The following is a 20,908-nucleotide window of genomic DNA, read 5'->3' as shown; positions in this document are numbered from 1 at the left end:
TTTACAACACAGTTGTTTTCATATTTAAGCCATTTTTCACTAGGATTCTCCAGGGCTCACAGCCCAAAACTTCCTGATGACAATACAGCCTTTCCTGCTCATACAGGGAAAGTTTGTTTTTTTTTTTCCCTTTTTTCCCTCCCTGCAAAGGGAGTTAACATCTTCAATATTCCTGGAGAAAGGAAAAGGAAGGCACGCAGATCACCAGCAACCCCCAATGTATGTTGTGGGAAGAAATTGTCTAAGCTGAGACTGAGCCTGTGAGAGAAAAACACCTGAAAGTATTTAATGGAACAAAGGCCATCTGGTTAAACAGCAGTTTTGACAGAGCCACCCAGAATGAGAGGTGAGGAAAAGAGGAAGATGAAGTGCACTGCGGCGTGGGAGACGTCATGCTTCCCTCAGATCCTTGGCCCCTAGAGGCCAAGAGAGGCTGAGCAAGCCCAGACTCTCATCAACACACACGGTGACACGCATAAGGGGAGATGGTTAAAACAAGTCCGAGTGCAAACATGGACTGACTACTCATGCTAGGGCTGTTCCCAAGTGCTTATAAACTTATTTTAAAAAGGAATCAAACTCCACAGTCTTTGGTTGTTGATGTAAAACAAGTCACTCTCCAGTGGGTTCTGCTTCTATCTTTGCCACGAAGACGGCAGGAATCTTGGGTGTGGTGAGGAACTGCAGTGTTCAAGCTGAATATTTCTCTTACAATCCCCCAGTTATAAATTCTATGTGGACTCAGAAGTCATTACTTTAGAAAATATCCATGATTGATACAGAGGCCGAAAATAGAGCCTGGGCGGTACCTGGCAAGCGGATGGCACTCAAGGAAAAAGTCGTGTCTCCTGCAGTTTACAGCTCGTGTTACCAGGGACCAACGACGTGCCTAGAGGCAGGGAAAGTGAAAGTGAGTCGCTCAGTCGTGTCCCACTCTTTGCGACCCCATGGACAGCAGTGGGCCAGGCTCCTCTGTCCGTGGAATTCTCCAGGCAAGAATACTGGAGTGGGTAGCCATTCCTTTCTGCAAGGGATCTTCCTAACCCAGGGGTCAAACCCAGGCCTCCCGCATTGCAGCCGGATTCTTTATCAGCTGAGCCACCAGAGAAGCCCAGGGGCACAGAGTGCCTGTGAAATTTAAAAATAAGTAAATAAATGAAGCTAGTACATGAATACTGTCCACTGATATTGTCCTGATATTATCCTTCTCAGCTATTCAAGGAAGACAAACATAGTGGGGGCAGAAACAGCAAAGCTATCTTATCATGTTGCTGTTCAGTAGCTCAGTCTTGTTTGACTCTTTGTGACCCCGTGGACTGCAGCACACCAGGCTTCCCTGTCCTTCATTATCTCCCGGAGTTTGCTCAAACTCATGTCCATTGAGTTTAAGATGCCATCCCACCATCTCCTCCTCTGCTGCCTCCTTCTCCTCCTGCCTTCAATCTTTCCCAGCATCAGGGTCTTTTCCAACGAGTCGGCTCTTTGCATCAAGTGGCCAAAGGATTGGCGCTTCAGATTGAGCATCAGTCCTTTCACTGAATATTCAGAGTTGACTTCCTTCAGGATTGACTGGTTTGATTCCCTGTAGTCCAGGAGATTCTCAAGAGTCTTCTACAGCACCACAGTTCGAAGGCATCAATTCTTTGGTACTCAGCCTTCTTTATCTCGGGCCTCTCAATTTTTTTTAAAGGAAATCCATTAAAACATTTATTTATTTATTGACTGAATCAGGTCTTAGTTGTGGCACACAGGCTTCTCCCTAGTTTCAGAATAAAGGCTTAGCTGCCTTGGGGCAGGTGGGCTCTAAGTTCCCCAACCAGGGATTGAACTCGAGTACCTTGCGTTGAAGCTGGATTCTGAGCCACTGGACCACGATGGAAGCTTCCAGGTCTCTAACACTATTCCTATAATACATTTTGCACTTGCCAGCCATTCAAGAAAGCCTGAAAAGGGAAGGGGAAATAGGAACAGCCTTGGATAAAACTTCAGCCTCCAAGTCGAGAGGCTAGTCCATATGCTTATATTTTGTGTGGGTTGAAATCTTTTTTCTTTGGGTTCGATGGATAATTATAGCACCCAAAGTTTTCCCAAAAACGTCAGACAAGTTTACCACAGCAATTAAGCTGTCTGCCATCTGCAAGAGACTTGGCTTAAGGTTTACTGAAGTTAAATATATTTTGAAAAAGAAAAAGAATTAAGTCTTTCAGTGTCTCGCGTATCTGTCAGACTCAGCTGCGTGAGGCCTTAGCGATTCTCAAGAGCCAGTGGTTCTCTCTGAAGAGATGGTTTAGTGTTGGCACGCTGAAATTTCAGAACCCAAGAAACACTCTGAAAATGAGTTATGCCTTAAGAAACAACTTCGTCTGGTCTTGGGATTGGCAAAGTTAAAACTTTACTAGGAAATTCAGCCAAGCCATTGAGATCAACACTCTTTATCATCTTCTCAAATGGCATGTTGTTTTCAGAAAACCAGACTTTGTGATATTAGCTGAATCTCACATTCCCTCCCTACTGTTTCTTTAAAGTAAACAAGTGTCTAAAATGATGACAGTAAAACCTGCGGTTTAACATTCTGAGCATCTGTAAAGACTTATGTTCTCTCAGCAAAAGTTCCTGGCTGAACCAAAACGTGCATGAGAAAGGGTTGGGGAGAGGTTGTTTACATTTCCACAGCACATGTGCCTGGGAATATTATGAGTATTTTCAGTTGCCCATCTTTAACCCAGATATTGAGAAAAGAAGCATATTCCAGAAAGCAAATAAAGCATGCTGCTGCTGCTAAGTTGCTTCAGTCGTGTCCAACTCTGTACGACCTCATAGATGGCAGCCCACAAAGCTCCCCCATCCCTGGGATTCTCCAGGCAAGAACACTGGAGTGGGTTGCCATTTCCTTCTCCAATGCATGAAAGTGAAAAGTGAAAGTGAAGTCGTTCGGTCGTGTCCGACTCTTAGCGACCCCATAGACTGCAGCCTACCAGGCTCCTCCGTCCATGAGATTTTCCAGGCAAGAGTACTGGGGTTGCCATTGCCTGCTATGAAATAAAGCATAGTTGAATTTTATCCGCTGAGCAAATGACGTAGGGTTGGGGGTCCCATGAGTCTTCCTCATTTGTCTCCAGGAATAAATGACAGGAGGTTTTTCTCATCTTTAAGAAGTCATGTGCTGGCAAACCGTCTTTATGTATTTACCTTTGACTGCTCCGCGTCTGTTTTGCTGTGTGTAGCCTTTCTCTAGCTTTGGTGAGCAGGGGCACATTTCACTGTGGTGCACTGGCTTCTCACTGCTGGTGGCTTCTCTTGTTGTGGAGCGTGGGCTCCACGCACCAGAGCTTCGGGAGTTTTGGCTCTCAGGCTCCAGAGCCCGGGCTCAGTAGTTGGGGTGCACGGGCTTAATTGCCCTTCAGCACGTGGGAGCTTCAGGGATCGAACCCACGTCCCCTGCACTGGCAGGCGGATTCTTACCCACTGCGCCACCAGGGAAACCCATAAACCATTTCTTTGAGAGGAAACTCAAAATCCTGATTTGCAGCCTTTGCCACTTTCCATGGTGTAAATATTCCCACCATGGCCGATGTCAAGGCATCAGAAGTTTAATAACCAGATCCCCTAAATTCTTGGATATTTATTGGTTGTTTCTCAGAAGAGGGCTTCCCCGCCGCTCAGTGCTAAGGAACCCGCCTGCCAAGCAGGAGATGAGGGTTTTGTCCTTGGGTCTCAGGAGAAGGCAGAAGCCAGCTTCAGCCCACTGCCTCGAAGATAATTTGTATTACTGTTGATGCCATGTATCACTCATCTCAAATATGTAGCTAACCTCACAGGGCACTGGTAAAACCCCAATAGGAAAGATAGAATTTGTAAACAGTTTCTGCAGTTAAGAACCTTACCATGCAATGAGAAAGAAAAGACACGCAATAAAGGGCTTGGAAAACGCAGCTGATAGTGCCCTCTTTTCAGGCTACATAGTTTGAAATGGTCTCTCCCCTTCTGGATACAATTTATAAAGACAGTCATGGTGGAACTTCCTTGGCGGTCCAGTGGCTAAGACTCCAAGCTCCCAATGCAGAGGGCCGGGGTTCAATCCTGGGTCAGGGAACTAGAACCCACTTGTCCCAACTAAGGGTTCACATGGCACAATTAAAGATCCTGCATGCTGCAACTAAGATGTGACACAGGCAAATAAACAAATAATGAAAAGAATCTTGGGGCTTCCCAGGGGGTGCAAGTGGGAAAGAATCTCTCTGCCAAAGCAGGAAACGCAGGTTTGCTCCTTGGGTCGGGAAGATTCCCCTGGAGAAGGAAATGGCTACTCACTCCAGTATTCTTGCCTGGAGAATTCCATGGACAGAGGAGCCTGGCGGGCTACAGTTCATGGGGTCACAAGAGTTTGACACGACAGGGCATGCATACACTAGACGCTAGAGAAAGACTCGCTTAGGACCAGGGAATCCAGTCTACGGAAGGACACAGCGCTGTTCAAGCAGCCTGAGTGGGAAGCAAGTCAACAATGAGAGCTGCTGCTGGAGGTCCAAGGTCACCTTGGACATATTCCTGCAGGCACAGGGATGCGTCCGCCGGGAATGACTCGGAACAAACTTATCCCACTCCTGGGGACATTGTACGGTAAATATTCTATCCATTGAGCTGCAATCTACCCATTGGAAGCATTGCTCATTCAAAGATCACAGAACATGATTCTGAGGAGGACAATGGTTTCTTCTCTGGGGGTCGTTAAGGGTTGTCACAGATCCAAGAAGTTTCCAGAACAAGTAATGCATTCCTCTCTCTGCCTTGGTCCAGCCACAGCCCACCAGCCACCTGCGTCCCAAGCCCCGCACTTGCCCTGGGGCCCAGACCATGAGATCAGAGGCTCCTGACACTGGCGTCCCTCTCATCGATAACTCTCACTTGGCAGATAGAGAATGCAACCCACAAACTTGTTAAAAAACGCCGCAGGAGGGAAAAAGCCGCCTCTAAGGACCGTTGGTGAAGGCCTTTATTGAGTGGTCGCTCTCGGGCAGAACTCCCGGGGGCGGGTGAGTGAGGAGACAAAGGGAGTCTGCGAGGTATGAGGGGTGGGGAGGGGTTTTATAGCCAGGGCCGGCATTTAAGCCAGGTCTTTTCATATAAGGAAGAAAGCGCGGGCTACAGCGGCGGTTAGTGTCCGAGGGCTCTGTGTTGGTACATGATTGGACCAGGCTGCAGGGGGTCGGTTCCCGGAAGTTTAGCCAGCCTCCGGAATTTGCCTTGTGGCACTTTTCCAGGGCATGTCTCAACATACCCGACCTTTCAAAACTGATCTGCAGACCTCAGAATAAGACCTGGGGACCTCTCAGGTGGCGTTTCCAGACAGAGGCGCCCCTGGTGGGGGTGATCATGCGGGTGTGGGATGCGCCTCTGGGTTGACAGTGAACTTAGGATGTACCAGGCCAGCTTAGCTAGCGCAGTGCTCATCTCCACAGGCCCCCCAGCCCTCCCTCGGGGGAGCTGACCCCTGGCAGCCAAGCTCACCTCTGGTGACCCCTCCAAACGCCAGGCCTCAGGGCCCCCTGGTGGGGCTCACCCTGGCCAGTACCCCCATGCTGTGTGAGGTCGTGTCTCCACTGTAAGTGTGCAGAGAGGGTCTTGTCCTCTCAGAGATGACCTCAGGCTACAGCTTGAGGAGCCCCGGGCCATTTCAGACAACAGGGAGGGCGAGTGGAAATGGAAACCTCGCGGGGAAGGCACTGAACGGTCCACAATAACACAGTGGGAAGAGACACAGAAAACTAGACGGTTTCTACACTCCACTGTTGCAGCCACGTGTTCCGGGAAACAAACTCACTCAGCAGGACAATGCAGATAGTGGAGTGCAGTTTATTCTACCGGCGGGCCCAAGGCAGAGTCTCCTCTTAGCCAAGGACCGGAACCAGTTTTTATGAAAACTTTATATACCCTAAGTGTACGTGCCCAAACCCACCTCCCCAAATTCCCTGAAACTAGTCTGAACAAAGGAAAAGAAAGATACAATCAAAGTTAACCCGTGATTCATATGCCTTAAGCCCGGGTAGTTAACAGCGGACAATTATCACTAGGCCTGTGGTCATACCCCAATAAGCATAATAGAATTTATGATTCTATTCGGTTACACAGACAATTAGGGTATTCTTTTGGGGGATGGAGAGTCTAGGTAGGAGCCCTGGGGCTCTTCCTTTCGGGGGCCTGGTTTTCCAATTGGTATGTCGTTTCCATACATACTGGGCATAGAGCTCAAAGTCCACAGTCCAGCCCAAGATAGAGTCCTGCTTTCAAGACGGAGCCTGTTCTGTCTATTTCCTCCTTCACTACAAGTGCTTCTAGGGGGGAGTAAGCCTGCAGCACACGTTGCCCCCAAACAGAGTTTCTCTCCTCTGGATCTGGGCGTCTGGAGACGGTCCCCTTGGTGACTTGCCTGGGATGACGGGGGAGCAGGGATGAGCGCCATCCGCTCCCCCGGACCCTGGCTCAGGCTGATGCCCTATCGGACCATCCATGTCCTAGCCCCCCTCCCCAGCCCACCAGGAGGGCTGCCTTCCAGCCCCGCGCAAGGCAGGAGAGCTGTCGGAACATTGAAGGCAGCCTTCCACCAGCTTCGCCTGGACTGTCTCCAGCCGGAATGCACTGTCCGTGTCCCCAGAGAGGGTGACAGTGCTTCTCGGGCAAGAGGCTGGAGGCTCCAGCTCAGAACTCTGGAACCTCAGCCCCTTAGTCTCGAGACTCCAGTGAGAGGGTAACAGGCAGGAACGCCAGGGGTCTCCAAACATAGGAAATAGGCTGCAAGTGTCAGATATACTGTATCTTTCTCTTAAGCAGCAGGAGGAAACAAACTACTGTTATATTTTTCCCCTTCACTATACAAATTTAAAAAGAGATTTCTCTTAAATTCTGTGTTGCCATAATGACACCTGGTTTCACCTGAACTTAACTTTTCTCAAACCTTGAGCTAACCAATGCACTTTTCTTATAGAAATGTTTGTCTTAAGCTATGTTAGTGTGCTATGCATTTACCCTAGACTCTATCTTCAAGTCTGTTCTGCCTAAAGGCTCAGATTTAGGCTCAGAACCTACTTGACAAACCAGTATGTTATAGTCATACATTGTTCTCCTAATCCATGTTAATAAAACTATATATTTGTATGGAAAATCTACCCTTCTTCAAGATTCATGTCAATCATTTTATGGCCTGGGATGACTCACCTGGTGCCCTTCTCTGAGTTTTGAGACATTTCCTTTCTTTAATTAGCAGACTGCTGGTAGCGCCCGGCTGCAACGGACCGCTCAGAAGCGTGGCCTGAGCAGCTACCCCTCGCCCAAGGTCAGGGGCAGCAATGGAGGGCGCCAGGCTGCGACAGCGCAGGAGCGGCGGAGAGGAGCCACCCCAGGCCCAAGGTTAGGGGCAGGGCCGAGAGGAGCAACCCCTACCCCCTGCCCCCCGCCCCCGCCCGTCCAAGGAGCAGCACGTGCGCGGTTGACGGAGGGCCGAGAGGAGCTACTCCACATTCAAAGTCAGGAGGGGCAGCCGTGAGGACATACCCCTCGTCTAAGGTAAGGAGCAGTGGCTGCGCTTTGCTGGAGCAGCCGTGAAGAGATACCCCAAGTCCAAGGTAAGAGAAATCCAAGTAAGACGGTAGGTGTTGCGAGAGGGCATCAGAGGGCAGACACACTAAAACCATAATCACAGAAAACTAGCCAATCTGATCACATGGACCACAGTCCTGTCTAACTCAATGAAACTAAGCCATGCCGTGTGGGGCCACCCAGGACGGCCGGGTCATGGTGGAGAGGTCGGACAGAATGTGGTCCACCGGAGAAGGGAATGGCAAACCACTTCAGTATTCTTGCCTTGAGAACTCCATGAGCAGTATGAGAAGGCAAAATGATAGGATACTGAAAGAGGAACTCCCCAGGTTGGTAGGTGCCCAGTATGCTACTGGAGATCAGTGGAGAAATAACTCCAGAAAGAATGAAGGGATGGAGCCAAAGCAAAAATAATACCCAGTTGTGTATGGGACTGGTGATAGAAGCAAGGTTCAATGCTGTAAAGAGCAATATTGCATAGGAACCTGGAATGTTAGGTCCATGAATCAAGGCAAATTGGAAGTGGTCAAACAGGAGATGGCAAGAGTGAATGTCGACATTCTAGGAATCAGCGAACTAAAATGAAGTGCAATGGGTGAATTTAACTCAGATGACCATTATATCTACTATTGTGGGCAGGAATCCCTTAGAAAAAATGGAATAGCCATCATGGTCAACAAAAGAGTCTGAAATGCAGTACTTGGATGCAATCTCAAAAATGACAGAATGATCTCTGTTCATTTCCAAGGCAAACCATTCAATATCACATTAATCCAAGCCTATGCCCCAACCAGTAATGCTGAAGAAGCTGAAATTGAATGGTTCTATGAAGAACTACAAGACCTTTTAGAACTAACACCCCAAAAAAGATGTCCTTTTCATTATTGGGGACTGGAATGCAAAAGTAGGAAGTCAAGAAACACCTGGAGTAACAGGCAAATTTGGCCTTGGAGTACAGAATGAAGCAGGGCAAAGGCTAATGGAGTTTTGCCAAGAGAACGCACTGGTCATAGCAAACACCCTCTTCCAACAACACAAGAGAAGACTCTACACATGGACATCACCAGATGGTCAACACTGAAATCAGATTGATAAAATTCTTTGCAGCCAAAGATGGAGAGGCTCTATATAGTCAGCAAAAACAAGACCAGGAGCTGACTGTGGCTCAGATCATGAACTCCTTATTGCCAAATTCAGACTTAATTGAACAAAGTAGGGAAAACCACTAGACCATTCAGGTATAACCTAAATCAAATCCCTTATGACTATACAGTGGAAGTGAGAAATAGATTTAAGGGACTAGATCTGATAGAGTGCCTGATGAACTATGGACGGAGGTTCGTGACATTGTACAGGAGACAGGAATCAAGACCATCCCCATGGAAAAGAAATGCAGAAAGGCAAAATGGTTGTCTGAGGAGGCCTGACAAATAGCTGTGAAAAGAAGGGAAGCAAAAAGCAAAGGAGAAAAGGAAAGATATACCTATCTGAATGCAGAGTTCCAAAGAATAGCCAGGAGAGATAAGAAAGCCTTCCTCAGTGATCAATAAAAAGAAATACAGGAAAACAATAGAATGGGAAAGACTAGCGATCTCTTCAAGAAAATTAGAGATACCAAGGTAATATTTCATGCAAAGATGGGCTCAATAAAGGACAGAAATGGTAGGGACTTAAAAAAAGCAGAAGATATTAAGAAGAGGTGGCAAGAATACAAAGAAGAACTGTACAAAAAAGATCGTCATGACTCAGAAAATCACAATGGTGTGATCACTCACCTAGAGCCAGACATCCTGGAATGTGAAGTAAAGTGGGCCTTAGGAAGCATCACTACAAACAAAGCTAGTGGAGGTGATGGAATTCCAGTTGAGCTCTTGTAAATCCTGAAAGATGATGCTGTGAAAGTGCTGCACTCAATATGCCAGCAAATTTGGAAAACTCAGCAGTGGCCACAGGAGTGGAAAAGGTCAGTTTTCATTACAACCCCAAAGAATGCTCAAACTACTGCACAATTGCACTCATCTCACATACTAGTGAAGTAATGCTTAAAATTCTCCAAGCCAGGCTTCAGCAATATGTGAACCGTGAACTTCCAGATGTTCAAGTTGGTTTTAGAAAAGGCAGAGGAATCAGAGATCAAATTGCCAACATCTGCTGGATCTTGAAAAAGCAAGAGAATTCCAGAAAAACATCTATTTCTGCTTTATTGACTATGTCAAAACCTTTGACTGTGTGGATCACAATAAACTGTGGAAAATTCTGAAAGAGATGGGAATACCAGACCATCTGACCGGCCTTTTGAGAAACCTGTATGCAGGTCAGGAAGCAACAGTTAGAACTGGACATGAAACAACAGACTGGTTCCAAATAGGGAAAGGAGTATGTCAAAGCTATACATTGTCACCGTGCTTATTTAACTTATATGCAGAGTACATCATGAGAAACGCTGGGCTGGAAGCACAAGCTGGAATCAAGATTGCTGGGAGAAATATCAATTGCTGGGGTCCAGCCCTGGCAGGATCCAGGGGTACCCTCAGGATGAACGGCGTCAGAGAGGGAGAGAGAGAGGGAAAGAAAGAGAGAGAGAGGCAGAGACCAAACTGGGGGTGTGCAGCAGGGTCTGGCAATGATTTATTTTTTACCGTAGCTTTTATACCCTAAGTTGGTACATTTCTAAGGGGAAGATAGTTTAACATTACATCAGCTTGTCCTTCACGAAACCAGGGTGTTTTCTGCATACTTCTGTGTTTATGAGGGTCTTGTACATTATCTTCTGGCCTTGGGGCCCATTGACATTTTATGCAGGTCAGGTGAATGTAAACATATTTTCTGTTTCTGTGGTGATCTTAACAGAAAAGTTACAGTCTCATAGGGCAACAGTACAGCATGTCACAACATAGTAGAAGTATAACCTTGTTAACATAAAAGTCAATTCTTTTGCAGAAGTTGTCACTTGAATTTATCTAAGAGGTTTATGTCACACAGACTCTGCGGCTTCGGTGAAGCAGCCCTTGCCTAGCACTCCTGGCTAGTAATTAACAACCGTCTCATTGGTACCACACTAGGGCTAAGCTCTTATTTTTCTAAATCTATAACTATATTAACAATGGTTTCCACTGCACAACCTTAGCACATTAAAAGCAAAAACACAGCAAGCAAATGTTAACCCAATAGCCACTTTTAGAATAATTTTTCTTGTGTTTTCTAATAGGGCTTCCTAACTCCCCAAAGGGCTCTATGTCTATTAGGGCCTTTATATGATCAGGTTCTTTATGCTGTTTTATGATTAAGGTATTATGAGCAGTCATGCATATTAGTACCAAGGGAATAGACGCATTTGCTAAACAAACTAGAATGCCAACAAAGGAATTTAAATTGAAACACTCCTTTCATCCTGGATAATCTCATAAAATACCACCACCCGGGAAACTTACTGATTAAAGTTCTAAATTGATTCTTATTTGGAAAGAGATCGGGGAAGGCCTTCTGCCTGTGTCACAGAAATTAGGGAGTAGTCTATTGAAGCAAGCATCAGAAAGACAGATATCATCTTTAAGGTGAGCATCGGGGGCAGCTTTTCAGAATCCCTGAAAACCTGATCCGCCTTGCCTGTCAGGTTTTCTCCCTCATGACCTTGTCATGGGTGGGATCTCGTGTGCCAGCTCCCGGCAATCAATAACCTCAGATATGCATATGACACCACCCTTATGGCAGAAAGTGAAGAGGAATTAAAAAGCCTCTTGATGAAAGTGAAAGAGGAGAGTGAAAAAGTTGGCTTAAAGCTCAACATTCAGAAAACTAAGATCATGGCATCTGATCCCATCACTTCATGGGAAATAGATGGGGAGACAGTGGAAACAGTGTCAGACTTTATTTTTTTGGGCTCCAAAATCACTACAGGTGATTTGCAATCACAGATGGTGATTGCAACCATGAAATTAAAAGACACTTACTCCTTGGAAGGAAAGTTATGGCCAACCTAGATAGCATATTAAAAAACAGAGACATTACTTTGACAACAAAGGTCATCTAATCAAGGCTATGGTTTTTCCAGTGGTCATGTATGGATGTGAAGAAAGCTGAGCACCAAAGAATTGATGCTTTTGAACTGTGGTGTTGGAGAAGACTCTTGAGAGTCCCTTGGACTGCAAGGAGATCCAACCAGTCCATCCTAAAGGAAATCAGTCCTGGGTGTTCATTGGAAGGACTGATGCTGAAGCTGAAACTCCAATACTTTGGCCACCTCATGCAAAGAGTTGACCCATTGGAAAAGACCCTGATGCTGGGAGGGATTGGGGGCAGGAGGAGAAGGGGATGACAGAGGATGTGATGGTTGGATGGCATCACCGACTTGATAGACGTGGGTTTGGATAGACTCCATGAGTTGGTGATGGACAGGGAGGCCTGGCGTGCTGTGATTAATGGGTTGCAAAGAGTCAGACATGACTGAGCAACTGAACTGAACTGAACTGACTGAGAAGCTATATAACATCTGGCTGAAGACTAGCAGGTGGGCACTCTTTCTGCCCCCCTCTGATGTCTATGTCAGAAGCTTTCTCTATCTCTTTTATACTTTAATAAACAAAAGTGCTGAGCAATCAAGCCTTGTCTCTGGCCCCGGATTGAATTCTTCTCCTCTGGAGACCAAGAATCCCGGTGTTTTTTGTGGTTCAGCAGCAACCTTTCACCAGCATGGGGGCTGCTGTGGACTCGCTGAGCACGGCACGGCTGCATGTGGACCTCTGGTTCCCTCACCCTCATCAGCCAGCCTCAGGGTCTTTCCCACCCCGTTTCCTTGGCCGCCCAGGCCAAAGGCAAATGCCAGGGGCCCTGCCACCACTAGCCACGGGTCAGGTCTCATTAGACCCTCTTCCAAACATCACCCCTTCTTCCAAATGGCTCCTCCCAGTTTTCAGGGAAACTGAGGCTTCAAGGCCCCCATGCACCCCGAGCCCAATCATGCCTTTGTTGCATTCAATTTTTAAATTAAAAACAATTTTTAATGGATAGTGGTTAAGATGGTTAGTTTCTTTTTTATTTTTTAAGAATATACTTTTTATTTTCTTATTTTGTTTATTTGGCTGTGCCGAGACTTAGTTGTGGCATTTAATATCAAGTTCCCCAGCCGGGGATCAAACCTGGGCCCCCTGCATTGAGACCATGAAGTCTTAGCCACTGGACTACCAGGAAAGTGCCTCAGTGGTTAATTTCATGTGTTAAGTTGGCTGGGCCACCGTGCCCAGATTTTTGGTCAAACAGAGTTGTGGTAGCTGTGAAGGTTTTGATTTTTTCTTTTTTTTAATTGAGGTACAGTGGATTTACAATGTTATATTAGCTTTTGGTGTATAGAAAAATGATTCAGTTATATTGTTGTTCAATCACTCAATCGTGTCTGACTCTTTGTGACTCCATGGTCTGCAGCACAACAGGCTTCCCTGTCCATCACCATCTCCTGGAGCTTGCTTAAACTCATGTCCATTGAGTTGGTGATGCCATACAACCATCCTATCCTGTGTTGTCCCCTTCTCCTCCTTCCCTCGATCTTTCCCAGCATCAGGGCCTTTTCTAATGAGTCGGCTCTTCACATCAGGTGGCCAAAGTATTAAAACTTCAGCTTCAGCATCAGTCATTCCCATGAATATTCAGAATTGATTTCCTTTAGGATTGATTCATTTATACATATACATATATGTATTATTTTTCAGTTCCTTTTCCATTATAGTTTATTACAAGATACTGAATATACAGTCAGTCCTTGTTGTTTATCTATTTTATATATAGTAGTTCATATCTGCTAATCTCAAGCTCCTAATTTATCCCTCCCTTTCTGCTTTGGTAACCATAAATTTGTTTTCTATGTCTGTGAGTCTGTTTCTGCTTTGTAAGTAAGTTCATTCATGTCATATTTTAGATTCTATATATAAGTGATATATGGTATTTGTCTTTGTCTTACTTGTGAAGGTATTTCTGGTAGCCACATTTTGAAAAGTTAAAAAAGATTAAATTAATTTTAATACAATATACAAGATTTTTATTTAATCCATTATTTCTAAAATATGACTTCAAATATAATATATAAAATATTATATATACAAATATATAAATGTATAAATAATATAAGAAATACTAAATAAAGGTATCCATGAGACTTAAAATTTTGTTTTTTGGTATTGGGCTCTTTAAATGCTGTGTGTGTTTCATGCTTAGAGCACATCTCAATATGGAATAGTCACATTACAAGTCAAGTCACATTTCAAGTGTAGCAAATGGGTTTAGTGACTACTGTATTGGACAGTGAGGTCTAAGGGCTGGATTAGATTCAGGTTAAATATTCTTGGTGAGAATGCTTTGTTGGTTGATACTGTGTGCTATTAGTGATGTCAAGTTTGAACACATGGATAAAAGATTTACTATCAGAGTTTTCCACTGTGAAAGATTCATTCCCCCCTTTCTTTCTAATGTAAAAAGTAACCTGCAGGTATTCTTTGGGCACCATAAGTCTATCTTGCTGCCCCAGAGCCTTTCAACAAATGGTTTTAGAATCCATTGATGCTCTTTGTGGGAACCAATTATTATAATTCAGGTTACAAATTTAGTTATGACCAACCTAGACAGCATATTAAAAAGCAGAGACATTACTTTGCCAACAAAGGTCCGTCTAGTCAAGGCTATATGGTTTTTGCAGTAGTCATGTATGGATGTGAGAGTTGGACTATAAAGAAAGCTGAGAGCCAAAGAATTGATGGTTTTGAACTGTGGTGTTGGAGAAGGCTCTTGAAAGTCCCTTGGACTGCAAGGAGATCCAACCAGTCCATCCTAAAGGAAATCAGTCCTGAATACTCATTGGAAGGACTGATGTTGAGGCTGAAGCTCCAGTACTTTGGTCACCTCATGAGAAGAGCCGACTCATTGGAAAAGACCCTGATGCTGGGAAAGATTGAAGGCAGGAGGAAGAGGGGATGACAGAGGATGAGATGGTTGGATGGCATCACCAACTAGACGGACATGACTTTGAGCAAGCTCTGGGGGTTGGTGATGGACGGGGAAGCCTGGCTTGCTGCAGTCCATGGGGTCGCAGAGTCGGACATGACTAAGCGACTGAACTGAACTGATTCCTTTTACATTAGCCGGCAACAGTCTACAAAAAGAGAAAAGACTTAATATTTAAAAAAAAAATATTTATTTATTTGACTGCTTCAGGTCTTAGCTGTGGCCCGTGGGATCTTCCTTGTGGCCCTTGGTTTCTAGAGTGTGAAGGCTGAATAGCTGTGGCGTGTGGGTTTATTATCCCCACAGCATGTGGGATCCACACCGGGAATCAGACCTGCATCCTCTGCATTGGAAGGTAGATTCCTAATCCCAGGACCACCAGTGAAGTACCAAAAAGTTTCACTATTAACGGCAAGGTGTCAGTTTCATTGGTGATTCTCTTTACTCCTTTCCCTTAGGAGGCAGGGCTCGCAGAGTCCATGTGGACACCTCCTGGAAGGTTGCACTGGGGAGGCACAAGCAGCTTGGGCAAGGTACGAACAAGAAGAGGTCAGGAAAGTACGTGTGTGTGAAGGGAAACGGCAGCATTTCACTGGCTTTGTACATGGCTATTTGCTTCTGCTCATGTACACGTCCTGTGCAGGTGTTGCCATTTAACAGGGGTCTTTCTGCAGGTGGTAACTCAGGGACACAGGCTTCTACAATTTTATGACTCTGGCATTACCCAAGGCCTTGAAGTTCATCTAGGCTGAAGGAAAGAGAGAGTGCAGAAGATCCTTCTTCTCTTAACTGTTTTGACCTAGAAGTGAAACATAATTTCTACTTGTACTTCTCACTGCTGCTGCTGCTGCTAAGTCGCTTCAGTTGTGTCCAAATCTGTGCGACCCCATAGACAGCAGCCCACCAGGCTCCCCCGTCCCTGGGATTCTCCAGGCAAGAACACTGGAGTGGGTTGCCATTCCTTCTCCAATGCATGAAAGTGAAAAGTGAAAGTGAAGTTACTCAGTCGTGTCCGACTCTTCGAGACCCCATGGAGGACAGCCTACCAGGGTCCTCCGTTCATGGGATTTTCCAGGTAAGAGTATCGGAAGGGGTTGCCATTGTACTTCTCACAATGCTACTCAAATGGCCCCACTTACACACAAGAGATGGGGTGGGGCTGGAAAGTATAGTTTCTAGAGTATAGCCACTGCAGATGGTGATTGCAGCCATGTAATTAAAAGACGCTTACTCCCTGGAAAGAAAGTTATGACCCACCTAGACAACATATTAAAAAGCAGAGACGTTACTTTGTCCACAAAGGTCCGTCTAGTCAAGGCTATGGTTTTTCCAGTGGTCATGTATGGATATACGAATTGGACTACAAAGAAGGCTGAGCGCCGAAGAATTGATGCTTTTGAACTGTGGTGTTGGAGAAGACTCGAGAGTCCCTTGGACTGCAAGGAGATCCAACCATTCCGTCCTAAAATCAGTCCTGGGTGTTCATTGGAAGGACCGATGTTGAAGCTAAACTCCAATACTTTGGTCACCTGATGTGAAGAGCTGACTCATTTGAAAAGACCCTGATGCTGGGAAAGATTGAGGGCTGGAGGAGAAGGGAACGACAGAGGATGAGATAGTTGGATGGCATTACCGACTCAATGAACATGAGTTTGAGTAAACTCTGGGAGTTGGTGATGGATAGGGAGGCCTGGCGTGCTGAGGTCCATGGGGTCACAAAGAGCTGGACATGACTGAGTGACGGAACTGAATTTCCTTAAACATAGGGTTACCGTGTGACTCCACACTCCTAGGTGTTTACTCAAGAGAAGCGAAAACATATGAGCACAAAAAGCCTTATGCACAAATGTTCATAGCAGCATTATTTGTAAGAACCAAAAAAGCAGAAACAACCCAGATGTTTATCAGTTCATGTGATATATTCATACAGTAGAATATTGAGTAGTAAAAGGAAATGAAATACAACTCCAACAGGGATAATCCTCAGAAACCTGTGAAGTAAAAGAATTCAGTCACAAAGACCCACATGCTGTATACCATTGATAGGAAATGTCCAGAATAGGCAAGAAACAGAAAGTATTAATAGATTAGCAGTTGCTTAGGACTGGGAAGGGGAGGAGCAATGGGCAGAATGGGGAGTGACTGCTAATAGTTACATGGTTTCATTTTGGGGGTCAGGAAAATGTTCTAAAGTTAGATTATAGGGATGATTGCACAGCTCTGAAAATATACAAAAAACCCAGTGATTTGTGTATTTTAATTAGGTTAAATTTATAGTCTGTAAATTATATGTCTATAAAGCTCTCAAAAAATTCAACTTAGGATGTATTAACTTTCCTAAATAAGCCTGTGAATTCTCTTAAAGGACTCTGCTCTGGTGTACTTGGGTGAAGGCCATTTGAACAGGCTCTGTGGGATGTCACAAAGCCTCAGAGTTTAGGGACTGTGTAGAAGACCTAGATGGGGCATAAGACCTAGATGGGGAATAAGTGAGTGAAAGTCACTCAGTCGTGCCCAACTCTGCGACTCCATGGACTATACAGTCCATGGAATTCTCCAGGCCAGAATACTGGAGTGGGTAGCTGTTCCCTTCTCCAAGGGGTCTTCCCAACCCAGGGATTGAACCCAGGCTCCCACATTGCAGGTGAATTCTTTACCAGCTGAGCCATAAGGGAAGCCCAAAACATATACCCAAATTAAATACTCCCATGTAACACCAATTTGCCAAAAATATACTTGTAGTTTTTGCTCCTCTAAAAGGATATTTTACTCAGGCTATGTATGGCTCTTGTCCACCAAGAATGAGAGAAAACAATATCATATGAACAACATGCATAAATAAAATCTCATCAAAATACACTTTAAGGACCCCCAACACCACAATTGGGTTCAGTTAGCCATTTGTCCCTTTGATGGTCTCAAAGCACGAGTAGCATAACTGCTCTTACCTAATTGCAGATTATCCCATACTAGAAAACAGAGCCCCTGTTTCATATATAGATATATCCCCATTTTCAAGGGCCAGCAGGTAATAAGCATACAAATATTTGTTATCTAATAATATAACCAGGATGGTAATTATAATCATTTCCACAAAATAATTACAAGGAAAACAGCATATATATATATATATATATATGGTCTGGAAGTCAACAGGTGAAGACTAACCTATCAAATTATTGTTGCTGTTTGCTATTTTAGTCGCTTAGTCCTATCTGACTTCAGCCCACCAGGCTCCTCTGCCTACGGACTTTCCCAGGAAAGAACACTGGAGTGGGCTTGCCATTTCCTTCTCCAGGGGAATCTCCCTGACCGAGAGATGGAACCTACATCTCCTGCATTGGCAAGTGGATTCTTTACCACTGGGCCACCAGGAAAGCCCAACCTACCGAATACATAAATTTAAAAATACAAAGAATACAAACACAAGGGCAACTGCTTCTCGATTATAATTTGGATAATAATCTAAGGAGTTATATCAATTAAATAACAGTGTGTTTTAATAAATCCCCAAACTATTAATCTCAAAAATATACAATTAATCTCAAAAATATACAATAAATCCCCAAACTGTGGCATAACACGTGAGCTTAGTCGCTCAGTGGTGTCTAACTCTTTGCGACCCCATGGACTACACAGTCCGTGGAATTCTCCAGGTCAGAATCCTGGAGTTACCCACAGGCCACCAGGCTCCTCTCTGTCCATGGGATTCTCCAGGCAAGAATCCTGGAGTGGGTGGCTGTTCCCTTTTCCAGGGGATCTTCCCAACCCAGGGAAGGAACCCAGGTCTCCCGCACCGCAGGTGGCTTCCTTACCAGCTGAGGCACCAGGGACATCCTCCTGTTTCCTTCCTCCAAGATCCTGGAACCAGGCCACGCCCCTCCCTGGTTTCCTAGCAACCAGCCCCGCCCCCGCGCTCCTCCTCCTCCAGCCTCGCTCCGACGTCACTTCCTCTCCGCCCCAGGAAGTGGGGTCCGAGCCGGGGGCTTCTCCCGGGAGCTCGGCCCGCGAGGCGTCGCCGGGCCGCCGAGGGAGGAGCGGCGTTTCCCCGGGCCTTGGAAGCCGGCCCGTCCTCCGGGCTCCGTCTCCCGCTGGTGCGGGGAGGCCCTGGCGGAGTCACAGGACCTTGACGGTTCAGGCCCGCGCGAGAGGACGGCGAGGCCCGGGAGCGCGTGGCCTCTGAGGCGACGGGGCTGGCGGGCCCGCTCCTCGGGCGCTGGGCTCTCGTCAGCCGCGGCCCCGAGAGCTCCCCGCGCGGGCCGCTGGGGTCCCGGACGCCTTCCGCGGCTCCCCCGCCCTCCCTCTGAGGGGGCTTCGCCCGGCTGTTGGGTCCTTTTGCCGCCCAGACCCCGACGGGACCAGCCGTGAGCTCCTCGTCAGGCAGCGAGCGGTCGGCTTGTGACACTTCCCATTGCCCCGGGGTAAAGGTTTGCCTGTGTGCACATCCGTGCGTGCTTGTGTGCCTTGATTTCCTGCAAGATCTGAGCTAGGAGAACCTTGGGCTGTAATTGACAAGGAAGGTATTTTGATTTCCTGCAAGATCCGAACTAGGAGAACCTTGGGCTGTGTTTTGGCAAATAGGGTGTATTGATTTACTTTTCCTTAGCATCTCTGCCAGGGGTTCTTCCCTGTTGTTGTTGTTGTAAACCAAACAACTCTTCTGCCTTCAGTTAGCTGAGTGGGAAGGCGCGCTGGAGTTAAGGCTGGATGGGTCCAGGATATGGTGATGGTTTGGGTTTTTTTTTATGTCACTCAGTCTTGTGCGACTCTGCGATCCTGTGGACTGTGTAGCCTACCAGGCTCCTCTGTCCATGGTATTTTCCAAGCAAGAGTACTGGAGTGGGTTGCCATTTCCTTCTCCAGGGGATCTTCCCCGCCCAGGGATTGAACCTAGGTCTCTTGCCTTGCGGGCAGATTCTTTACCATCTGAGCCACCGGGGAAGCCAAGCCTAACCTGTTTGTATTTGGCGATTCTTAGTTAGATTTAAGATGTGCTTGGGTTTCCTATTCAAGACTACAGACTCTTCTTGGATGAATAACTGTGTCATATAGCACTTTGGTGACTCTTTCAGCCCCAAGCACAACACTTAGTAAACACTTAGTAAAGACTCATTGAATTTTAAGTATCAGTATCAGAAAATACACTTTCTGATATTTCAACTTAATATTGATGGGGTCTGTTTTCCTGTAAGCTCCTGGAAAGGACGACAAAATAACAAGATCTTTTAAGATAAATATGTCTGAAATTTAGAGGCTGCCAAGAAGTTAAGTACAGTCCTGTGGGGTGGAAGAGGAATATGATACATTTACCTTGTAGAAGGATGCCACATAAAAAATGATGTTTCATTGGTTCTTTTTTTTTTCTCTTTTCCTTTTTTTCTTTCTTTTTTTCAGAAAATTAAGTGTTGTACCCTAACTTGCTGTCTCGGAGGTGCTTGCTGCCATCATGGGAAACCAGCTCGCTGGCATTGCTCCCTCCCAGATCCTTTCTGTGGAGAGTTATTTCTCAGACATCCATGACTTTGAATATGATAAGAGTCTGGGGAGTACTCGGTTCTTTAAAGTTGCCCGAGCGAAACACCGAGAAGGCTTGGTGGTTGTGAAGGTCTTTGCAATTCAGGATCCCACGTTGCCTCTCACCAGCTATAAACAAGAGCTGGAGGAACTGAAAATCAGGCTTCATTCTGCCCAGAACTGCCTGCCTTTCCAGAAAGCTGCCGAAAAAGCTTCTGAGAAGGCAGCCATGCTCTTCCGGCAGTACGTGCGAGACAACCTCTACGACCGCATCAGCACCCGTCCCTTCTTAAATAACATCGAGAAGCGCTGGATCGCTTTCCAGATCCTCACAGCTGTGGACCAAGCGCACAAATCTGGCGTCCGTCATGGGGACATCAAGACGGAGAATGTGATGGTCACCAGTTGGAATTGGGTTCTTCTAACGGATTTTGCCAGTTTCAAGCCCACTTACCTTCCAGAGGACAACCCAGCAGATTTCAATTATTTTTTTGACACTTCACGGAGGAGAACTTGTTACATTGCTCCCGAACGTTTTGTCGATGGTGGATTGTTTGCCACAGAGTTAGAATATATGAGAGATCCTTCAACTCCACTTGTAGACTTAAACAGCAATCAGAGAACAAGAGGAGAATTGAAGCGAGCAATGGATATCTTTTCAGCAGGTATTTGAGTTGGTGAACTTTGCTAAGGCGGGGATGTGCATTTATTTTTTATTGAATTTATTGAATACATTTACTTATAATTTATATTATAATTATAATTTATATTATAATTATAATTTATTGAATTTATTGAATACAGAAAATTAACT

The 20,908-nt window shown here is 45.7% G+C and overlaps 1 protein-coding gene across 4 annotated transcripts in view; it reads left to right on the top strand.

Annotated features, from left to right (window-relative positions):
* The first annotated feature begins 18,553 nt into the window (after positions 1–18,553).
* Positions 18,554–20,908, top strand: part of PIK3R4 (phosphoinositide-3-kinase regulatory subunit 4) — an 84,858-nt gene continuing 82,503 nt past the window's right edge. Inside the window, exons 1-2 of one of the 4 annotated variants that reach the window (XM_061167300.1) lie at positions 18,554–19,100; positions 19,975–20,759. In XM_061167300.1, coding sequence (XP_061023283.1) covers positions 20,027–20,759 — 733 coding nt within the window. In that variant the 5' untranslated portion in view covers positions 18,554–19,100; positions 19,975–20,026. The remainder of the gene's footprint in view (positions 19,101–19,974; positions 20,760–20,908) is intronic. The other 3 variants (XM_061167298.1, XM_061167299.1, XM_061167297.1) reach the window with 3 other exon arrangements.

The sequence above is a fragment of the Dama dama genome, chromosome 19 (genome assembly GCF_033118175.1).
Source record: "Dama dama isolate Ldn47 chromosome 19, ASM3311817v1, whole genome shotgun sequence".
Taxonomy (NCBI): domain Eukaryota; kingdom Metazoa; phylum Chordata; class Mammalia; order Artiodactyla; family Cervidae; genus Dama; species Dama dama.
The sequence above is the reverse complement of the archived record's forward strand: the minus strand, read 5'-3'. Positions and strand labels throughout refer to the sequence as shown.